The sequence below is a fragment of the Cryptomeria japonica genome, chromosome 1 (assembly GCF_030272615.1).
Source record: "Cryptomeria japonica chromosome 1, Sugi_1.0, whole genome shotgun sequence".
Lineage (NCBI taxonomy): Eukaryota > Viridiplantae > Streptophyta > Pinopsida > Cupressales > Cupressaceae > Cryptomeria > Cryptomeria japonica.
Genome location: NC_081405.1, coordinates 500,733,351 through 500,743,995, shown reverse-complemented (window position 1 = coordinate 500,743,995; position 10,645 = coordinate 500,733,351). Strand labels below are relative to the sequence as shown.

The 10,645-nt window shown below is 36.4% G+C and overlaps 1 protein-coding gene across 1 annotated transcript; it reads right to left on the bottom strand.

The window, feature by feature from the left end:
- Positions 1 to 7,065: 7,065 nt before the first annotated feature.
- On the bottom strand, positions 7,066 to 8,762 carry LOC131073487 (wall-associated receptor kinase-like 8). Its single transcript, XM_058009919.2, has 3 exons — positions 8,522 to 8,762; positions 8,386 to 8,445; positions 7,066 to 8,294 (listed from the first exon to the last, which is right to left on the bottom strand). The coding sequence occupies exons 1-3, from the start codon at positions 8,688 to 8,690 to the stop codon at positions 7,066 to 7,068; spliced, it is 1,458 nt and encodes a 485-aa protein (XP_057865902.2). The 5' UTR covers positions 8,691 to 8,762.
- Between the last annotated feature and the right edge of the window lie 1,883 nt (positions 8,763 to 10,645).

Below are 10,645 nucleotides of genomic sequence, written 5' to 3'. Positions count from 1 at the left end.
ATTTTTTCTAGGTATATTACTAGGTTTTATATGCAAATATTTGTGTTTTGTATTTATTAAGTACTTCTCTATTTAATATTTTACTATCAATTTTGTCAATAAAGTCAAAGGAAAAAAGAAAAAAAGAATAAACAACTTGAATACAATAACACAAGTAGGCCTTTTCTTGAAAACCAATACAAGTATAAGTATTAGATGATGAAATAGAACATGTTCAATAATATATATACAACCTTGAGTTTAAACACATTGACATTGAATATGTTTTCAAATGTTAGAAAAAAGAACTTGCATCTCTTCCACAAAAAAATCATTTTATGAGGGAGAATAATATTAGGCTTATGAAATCAAATAAGATCTTGAATTTTTTTATAGCAATGGGCGCATTGAACTCCCCAAGCTATCTATTAAGATACATGGGACTATTACCCAATCAATAGGCAAATCATATAATTGAAGGTAACTATTGGTAAAAAACCAAGGATGAATACATATAATAAAATAGTATAGATACTTGTCTTGCACTAAGGTAACACAAATAATTATTTAACTTTCTTTAGGTTTCATATATTGACTGGTTCATGAAGAAGCAATTAAAGAGATTTACTAAGACAATGATCATGAAGAATTCAAATAGTGACAAGAATCTATCTAATGAATTAGGAAATGAAGGAATTAACCAATCAAAATATAAATCCACTAAATATCATCTACAATCAATTGTCCATATTAAATATATACCAAGACATATAATCAAATTCACATAAAAACTCTTGATGAGATTTCCACTTGTATTGTATATTTCAAAATTAAATTTAAATTCCAAAAAGACCATAAACATACTTAAAAAATACTTTCATAATTGTTCTCACTATTCAAAGTCAAAATAAAATACACTTAGACCTAGTAGGAGTTGCCCATTCAAACACCTAGAAATAAAATTTTATTTATACATCTCGTACCTTATGTTTTTTTATGATTTAATTTTTTTAAAGAGTTGGGCACACCTCCTACTTTATATCTTTAATTTAACTGAAATTTTCTTTCATTTTTGTCATTCTTATCTTTAAATCACCTAAACAATTTGTTCCCACACACTCATATATAAAAATATAATTGAATTAATTAAAAAATTGATAACATTATTTTATTTAATTTATTTAATAATTATTTTTTATTTTTTTAAATTAATTATTTTAAATTTTTTAATTTAATATTATATTTAATTTATTTTAAATAATTTTTAAATGGATGATTGATATGTATATTTTGTATTAATAAAAACAAAGTTAAGAAATAAATTTTGAAGAAAAAGGCTACACAAAATGGATGGTAGAAAATATATAATATTTATTTTGTATAATTACACAATTTCAATCTAAATGTTAACAATCATAGTCTAAATGTTAACAGTTATCCTGTTCCATTATAAGTAAAAAATTACATATTCTCTTTTTATATCCAATTGAAAATTTGCACTTATAAATCCAGCACAGATTACCTTAATCTGCAATCCCGTGAGGTTTTTGACAACAGAAATTTGCATTGCCTTCATATTTTTGCAGGCATGTTTACTACAGTATTTCTAACCGTTGTATGATAAATAACCGTCCCTTATGCTTCGATAGATGTTCCAAAGCTCTTGTTCAGAAACAGGCTGGAAATAGGCGGGAAAAATTAAAATTGTTGGAAGTAACGGTGAAGGAAACGTCAAGAGGGCCCCACACAAGCCACTCTAAGGAGTACGGTTAATGCAGAGACAGATGAGCAGTGAAGAGTACGAAGCTAGCAAAAACGGAAATGGCAAAACGGAAAATGACAACGGAAAACAAAATGTTTCGACTGGCTTGAAAGTCAGAGCTTAGTGTGTGCTCTTTAAGGCTGGCCCTCAAACACATCTAGCTACATGATAGCAGAATCGCACTCTTCCTCCTAAATCGTGAAGGCTTGCCTTATAAATCTTCAATCATTTTTTCTATACTTCAGCGTCTAAAACAAAAACAAAAATTCTACCAACCATGAATCAAATCCGGTGGTAGTCCTCATTATCTGAGGCAAAGAGATCTTCTGCTGCATCCTCTTCCATCGCATTTGCATTATCTTCTTCTTCATCCCTGCCGCTGTCACCACCACTACTACTCCCACTGCCAGCCCCACTACCAGCAACACTTGCACCCTCATCCCACTGCTATCACCGCTTGCATCATCTGATTCATGCCCATCAGAAGAAGATGATGATGATCGCTCACTATCTTCTACTTCACTCCCTGATTGCCCCTTCTTCAGTTCATCTTCTACTTCAGATATATCTACTTCATCATCTGATCGATCCATGTTAATCTACTTCAAAAAATTCAATACTCCTAACAAAAGAATTGAATTATGAAACTATGTATGGGTGTTTCAGTACAACAGATTCCAGGCTACAATGATGACAATTACATTGAACCCAAACCTGTAAAACAATATTCTACAGAAGAAAAATGAATTAAACCCACACCTAAAAAACACCCCTGTAACTCCTTTCCAGCAACACACACATGGGACGAAAAAACTGATGAAAATATAATACCCACGTGAAAAATTTATACAGGTTGCTTTCCCTTTCCTGCCTTGCGGTATTAGAAAGGAGGATTTCTTCTTTCTCCACCTTTGGATTGATTTTGAATTTGAATGATCAGAATTGTTTATGTGTGAGGCAATGTATCTGATCGAAACAATCAGAGCAGTAAGAATTAATACGCGCCTGCAATAGTACCAAATTTTAATGAATTAAATCACTGAAGCAACATAAATTTCACGCTAACCATGTGGTTATATTCCTTCTGTTATTCTTCTAATTGTAGTTTCATCTCTAGTTTACCTCCGGACACCCTTTCAAGTCGTAATCACATTGACTTTCGCACACACACACACTTCCTATTTCTCCCTTGCTGTCTCTAACTATCTTTCCCCTCTCTCTGTTCTCTCTATGTATCTCTCTATGTTTCTTCCTCTCTATCTCTATCTATCTTCTCCCTCTCCATATTTGTGTTTGTCTATCTATTACTTGTCTCTCTCATCTTTTTCTCTAACTCATGTCCTCTCTACCTCTATATTTCTATCTCCCTCTCCCACTCTCTATAAATATCTCATTATATCTCTACCTCTCTCTTATATTCACTCTCTCTCCTAATTTATATCTATATCTTCCTATTTCTCTATCCCTATGCCTTTCTCGCATTCCTCTCTAGATCCTTCTATCCATACCTCCTACCACTATCTCTCTATCTCTCTCCCTATCCCTTACTTGATGTGCCTCACTCTATCTATATCACTATCTCTTTGTCTTTTTATTTCTCTCTCTCTCTTATTCACTACATCTATCCTACTCTATATCTCTCTCTATCTCTATTTACCTCTCTATTTATCTACATCTCCCTCCTCTGTCTATCTCTTTCTATAAATATATTTCTCTACCTCTATTTCACTATCATTCTATCTATTTCCCTATTCTGATTTATTTCTCTATAGCACCCTATATCTGTATCTCTCCCTCTCCCTCTATATTTTGAGCTATTTCTCCCTTTCTCCCCCCCTCTCTCTCTCCCCCCCCTCTTCTACTTATCGTTTTCCCTTTCCCTCCCTCTATCTCTCACATCTCTTTCTCTCTCCACATATCTCTCTTCCTCACTCCTTCTGTATCCTCTATCCCTATATCTCTACATCTTTCCCTATCTATTCTCATATATCTTTATCTTTCTTTGTCTTTCATCACATATACCTCTATCTTTCCCTCTTTCTCTCCCTCTCTCTTTATTTACCCTATTTCTCTCTCTCCTCTACTTCCCTTTACTTTTTAGTCTCTATGTCTCTCACCCTCTCTATATCTCCTTATGTCTCTATCTCTCTATTTAACCATCTATATCTATCTCTATCTCTCCATCTCCCTCCATCTCTCTCTCTCTCTCTCTCTCTCTCTCTCTCTCTCTCTCTCTCTCTCTCTCACTCTATCTTCCTCTCCCCCTCTATCTCTATTACATATATCCCTCTATGTCTATATATATACATCTCTCTCCCTCCCTCTCTCCTTCTCCCTCTTCCTATACCTCTCTATATATATCTCTTTTTCTCTCTCTACCACTCTCCATATTTCTTCTACTACCTCTCCCTCTCTCTCCCTCTCTATATATTTATTTTCATATATATGCATCCTACTCTCTCTCTCTCTCATCTCCATATCACTCTTCATCTTCATCTTTATCTCCATATTCATCTATCTACATCTATATCTCTATCTCTATCTCTATCTCCTTACCCATCTCTCACACACTTGTTCCCCCTCTATCTCTATGTATTTTTATCCATATATCTCCCCTCTCCCTCTTGCAAACAAAATATGGAAGATGGAGCCTTCTTATCTTTCTAATTTAGAGGTTTTGTTTTAGTCATGTTTGGATCCTTGTAAGTGGACACAGTTGATTTGAACTATCACTTATTCAGTGAGACCCACAATAAGCGGAAGAACGGTTTAGAGTGAGATTTGGTAGTTGTATGTTCGCGGTGGATATATGTCATGCCAAAAACAAGATTTGAATGAACTCGTTCCAGTAGTGACAAGCAGATATATTGGTAGCCAAGTGCTCTATCTTGAAGTTGTCGCAAATGAAATTGAATTTCAAATACCCTCCTCCATCGAATGCTCTATTTTTACCATACACATTGAATTCGTCAAACCACCTTCAGCCTACATCAAATACTTTGTAGGAGTACTTGTATCTCCATTCTCAACCTACAACTATGAATGCAACTCTAAAAGAAAAAATTAAGAAAGATAGCAAATGCTATGTTTCAAATCACAAATTTTAAACAAGAAGTCATTGTATGCTTACAACCACCTACACTAATTTTGTCCCAAATATTCCTTACACATATATTCATCAGCCATGACAAGCACAAAGCCTTAGAACTACATGTTGTCTCGGTACAACGACCATGATTTTCTGTATGAATACATAGTCCATAGAAATATACCTTGATAGTCAATTTTCCACCAGAAATGCACAAAAAAGAAGACCAACAACACCCAAACGATATTACATTTTCCAGGCATTTTGTTTGCCTATCTGAATTTGGGAGATCTGGAACGGGGTAAGGACATTAGGGATTTACAAAGATGTTATCATTGGAACCCTTGACAGCACTTCCCCCCATTGTGGTAAGGGAAGTTGGCCTATGTGTGCAAAAATGAAAGCCCTGATTCTGACATTGATGGCAAACTGAAACCAACATATGAGTCTCTGAAAAATGAAAAGAATATGGATGATGCAAGACACATGCATTGACATAATGGCTAACTGATATGAACTAACATAAACCCTAATAAAACTACAAATATGAGATGCAGGGGAAAGAAATAAACTTACAGATCCAGATGCCCATCAAGTCTTGCAAATGTTTTGTTTTACCTCTCCTTATTTTATTACCACAGAAAGAGCAATAGCACTTCATCACTGGGCATAAACAGAGAAATTTGTTTTGAGTCATGAGAGAATGGAGGACAAACACATGGCAAGGAGTATCATGGTACTGTTCAAATGTAGGATGAAAGGAAGCCAAAGCGTAGAATAATGCTTCCAAATGAAAAATCTAATAGGAGAGGTGATGCATAAATTTCTTACAAACTTTTAAACAATTGTAAATTAGATAAACAGATATAAAATCATATTTAAGCAAATAAAACTATAACACCAAATTTATGTGGGAAAACCCTTTTGGGAAAAAACCCACACTCTAAAAGCCAAACTCAATTGTATTATTCAACAACAACAACAGTTACAATACAATGTACAAAGCCAATGCTCTTCAAAAGTAGTTACAACACAGATTTCGAGAATAATTCTAGCAACATAACAACCCTTCAACTTGTCTCATACAAAACCACTAAGGCATCAACATATTTATAGAGCTCATCACAAAGTGGTATGTGCACATAGTTTCCAAAACCAACTCCAAAGCCCAAGAGGTAAGTTGTGTCACAAGCAACATCTTGCTTATCCATTGACATGTTGCACATAGCAACTTCCGAAACAACAACACCTATATCTTCCATAACCGTCATATTGCCAAATGCAATGTAAATACAACATAGAAATTACCAAAACCAAATAGGTGCCTTCCTTACCTCACACCACTTGTCAAAAGTGAACTCAAATAATAAATGCAATCTGCCAAAATATAACTCTCCATGACTCTTCCACCGAATTAGAAAATGCCATAATCATAATACAAAAATTTATCATAAACTCAACATAGTAACATATGGCACTAGTTCCCAAAACTTCAGGACTTCCAAAGTGGAAAAATAAAACAAATAATTAAATTAGCATGTTTGGACTCTAAGGTTGAGACACCTTAATCCCAACACGGGACACTTGTCTTCGAAACTTGACAACAATTTGTTATGCGCAACCCATGACCTAGCATAATGCGCGTTCAAACTCGACAACAATCGGTTATGCATTGCCCAGGAACTCGCGGAATGTTCGTTCTCTTGTGTTGGGTTTTGATAATGTAGGGCCAGCCTTCTACAACACCAATCACAGCCCGACAAAATAACGCACATCAAAAATTTAGATAAGAAAATTGCAAGTTGCTCATAGCACATAATGTAACATGAATTTATACAAGAAATTCTCCCAATTTGATCGGCTGAAACAAGAAAATTGCAAGTTGCTCATAGCACATAGTGTAACATGAATTTATGCAAGAAACTCTCCCAATTTGATCGGCTGAAACAAAACAGGTTAATCAAGCTTTAAATCTAAGCCTCCCCTCCCCAATAGTTCCATGTGGGGCAGGACCTAAAAAGAAAAAACGTGAACCTGTCTTTTTCATTATTACAAATTAGACAGCATATTATATCTTGAAAGAAATTGGTTTGTAAATAGTACGGGTATAGACTAAAAGATCGTTCAGTCTTTTAAATTACATATTTTTTTCTTTAAAAGGACACAGTCTACGTAGTAAGCACGACACGTGCCAAAAATCACACACGGAAAGAACTCAAAGTATCGTCCAGAGGAGTTATCTGCCGCTTCCAACCCCAACCCCAACCCCGAGCCCTTCAATGCCAAACGAGGAACTGAAGTGCTGTGGTATTGAATAAACGGCCCTAATTTCCTCGCTTCTTTCTTCCTCACCAACTATCAGCCCCACCATTTCTTCCGGGTTGTCTGCTGCATCATTATTTAGCCACGCATGCGGCCTTTCGCCGCCTGTTGCCCAAAGCAGTTCCTGAACCACCTCTTTCATTGAAGGCCTCTTCTCCCCTTCAACGCTTAGGCATTCCTTCGCTAGCCCCGCCACTCTTCTCATCGACTCCATGTTTTTACCTTCATCCACATCAAGACGGGGATCTATGATTTCTCTGAGACCCATCGCGTTTATAGTGGAGAGGAAAAATATAGCGAGGTTGCTATGGTTCTTCATCCTTTCATACGAAACAGGTTGCAGCCCTGTCAAAAGCTCCACGAGAACTACTCCAAAGCTGTAGACATCGCTTTTCTCTGTAAGCTGAACTGTTTGAAAGTATTCAGGATCCAAGTAACCCATTGTTCCCTGCACAACTGTAGTAATGTGTGTTTGCCCCATCGGCACCAGACGAGACACTCCGAAGTCCGCAACTTTTGGATTATAATCATTATCGAGAAGAATGTTGGAAGATTTGACATCTCTGTGGACAATCGGTATTGACACTGCAGAGTGCAAGTATGACAAAGCTTCTGCGGTTTCCTTGGCTATGCACAAGCGCGTCTCCCATGGAATTTGCTGCTGGTGTTGCCTGTCACCATGGAGATGATCGAACAATGTTCCATTAGAAATGTATTCATAGACCAGCAGAGGAACCGGAGTTTCCAGGCAGCAGCCCAGTACCTTCACCACATTTCTGTGATTAATTTGGCTCAAAATAGAAATTTCATTAATAAATTGGTCGATTTCCTTGGAATCAACTTCCTTGGACTTCTTGACGGCCACAGCACGTCCATTGGCGAGATTGCCTTTGTAAACGGTGCCATAGCCACCAGATCCCAGGATCAAATTTTGAGAGAACTTATTTGTGGCTTTGTCGATCTCTTTCAAAGAAAAGAGTTTCACGCTTTCTACTCCTCCTAGCGATGAAATTAGATTATTCAAATGATCCCCTCCGTTTCTCTGGAAGTTCTTTTCCTTGTCGTGCTTGGATTTCCTCAGCTTCAAAATCCAGAAGAGACTGCCACCGCCGAGTAGCACAGCTATTAGTGTCCCACATGCCCCTGCATTCCTCAAACACAAAGCTATTACCATAGGAAATGTAGACTAGGTTAACAAATAACATACACTTGTTGAATATTGACAAATAAATACCTGTGATTACTGACAAAGTTTGAAAGCAACTGAAACTTGTGCACTTTTTGGTTTCTGGAGCTGTGGATACAGATTATTAGAATACAATCTAAATTAAAAAATAAAATTGGTGGAAACATAAATTTATCATTTGTACCTCTGCATCCTGTGCCGTTGACGTATCCATCTCCCGTATCGTTACTATTGCACTTGCATAAATACCCCCACCCTTTGTCTTGAGTGATTGCGTTTGGGACACACTGGTATGAAATATTGGCTTTGGACGAGGAGTAAGTGTTATTTGGAATGGCCCAATCTAGCCGCATAGAATAACGGGAACCTTGGAGTTGGAACTTCGATTCGGGATTCGAACCGAAACTATCTTGGTTAACTATAGCAGAGGCAGAATAGCTAGAATTTCCTATTTCATCGGAAGCGTAGTACGTTGCATTGACCTCGATTTGGGTGTAACCTCCAGGAAGCGGTACCTTGCAACAACTATTCTCTTTGCAGACCCATGGTTTGACAGAGCGTGTCTGATTACACCTAGAGCGGCACCTCCCCAAGGAATAATTCGGGGCAGTGGCGAAAGATAATCGATACTCACCTTGTGTGATACAGCCAACAGCAAAGAAGTTATTAAGCTCAGAAATCCTGAAAGGCCCTTCGTCAGAAAGTTTAAATGCTATGGTGCTTGTAACGTTAATCTTGTATGGTAAAGCATACGAGGCAGTGGCGTCAACCAGAATATGGTCAGAGGAGATATCTAAGACATGTACTTCTCCCGAAGGGATTGGCAGATAGGGGATTCCAGAGTGATCAGAACCGGATTTTCCTTTGCAAGTAATTTCAAAACCAGGCAAACCATAATTTGTTGTGTTGTATCGGAATGGGTAAGGAATTGTCAGGTTTCCACATTTTTGAGGATTAGAGCGAAGGCAATTACCTGGTTTTAGTGATAATAGATGAATAGAAGAGTAGAGTAAAATCCATTGAAGCACAGTTGTAATTGTAGAGGTCGCCATGAACATCAAATTCCTTGACCCACCAAGCACGCCTAAATTGTAGTATTAAAGGGTGGATCATGCATATATTCATATTATGAATGGAGGCATCATTGACATTTGCAACACGGAATACTGAATTGAAAAGTCGTCCTAGATGTGTTTAAATCATATCGTGACTCCTCTCTCGCCTACTTTTGTTGTAGCAAATCATTTGACCATATCTTGGTTGATTTTGAAGTCAATAATCTAATAAGCTAAACGTTAATTGTCATCCATAAAAGTAAAAGGAATATTTAAATAAAGTAATTTTGACTATGTACGCATATGTTAGAAGGGGCTTGTTTTTTTTCCTGGAATGAACATATTTCCTCGTAAAAGAAAGTAACGTGTTGGACACTACTTTTCTGCGTTTATACGGAATGAAGAGAAGCATTTGGATAGGAAAGAAAAGCACGGAAGAAGAAGGCCAAGCTTGCTTAATCAATGAAGGTTCCTCGACATCACGTTGAGTTTCGTCCACGGGAAATTTCTCACTTACCATCTATTACATGTTAACTAACAATAACACATTTTCATGCCACACGAAGGTTGCTGGGTAATGTTGATAACATGAACATCGAAATTTTCATTTTCTTATTCAATATCTTGAATTTTAACACTATTTTTAATATATTTATGTTCCATCAAATCAAGTAACTTTTTATTAGTTTATACTTAATAGGTAGAGACTAATGTTTTCATCGTGCTTGTAGTAATTAATTCAACTTTTGGGAAATGTGTAGCTTTCGTTTATCTTATGCTCAGTACAAATTTAGCTATTAAAATCGAATTTGCAATGTTGAATGCTATTTTCTAATTGGTTGTCCATATTTTTTCCTATGCGATTTTCTTTTTTTTTTTTAAATCATTCGAACAGAAAATCGAAGGTGAACATTTTTCAAGCTTTTGGTGTGTAGCTGCAAGGTCGTTCACGTGTTCTATCTCTAGCAAAACATTTAGCATTTTTGTTTATTGTGAAAAGTGGGTTCACAAATCCAGTAGCTACAAAACACTTGTTTAGTTTATTGTGCAGCATGATATTTTCTTTACAAAGTCTACATATTTTCTTACACGAGCATTGTTGGCTACGTGATACTATTTGTGCAAGATCTTGCTCGGTGAGTCGCTTGCCATGGTTCCAACACATTTGTTAACTTGGTATTGTGCAATTTAATTTTAGGGTTTGTTTATTTTTATTCGATTCTAAAAATTAGGTGTTTTGCCACTCTGATGGA

Coding starts and splice junctions, on each gene's coding strand:
- LOC131073487 (XM_058009919.2), bottom strand. CDS start 8,690: ATGCGGCTAGATTGGGCCATTCCAAATAACACTTACTCCTCGTCCAAA. Junction 8,446..8,521: donor CAACGGCACAGGATGCAGAG/GTACAAATGATA, acceptor CTGTATCCACAG/CTCCAGAAACCAAAAAGTGC. Junction 8,295..8,385: donor AACTTTGTCAGTAATCACAG/GTATTTATTTGT, acceptor TGAGGAATGCAG/GGGCATGTGGGACACTAATA.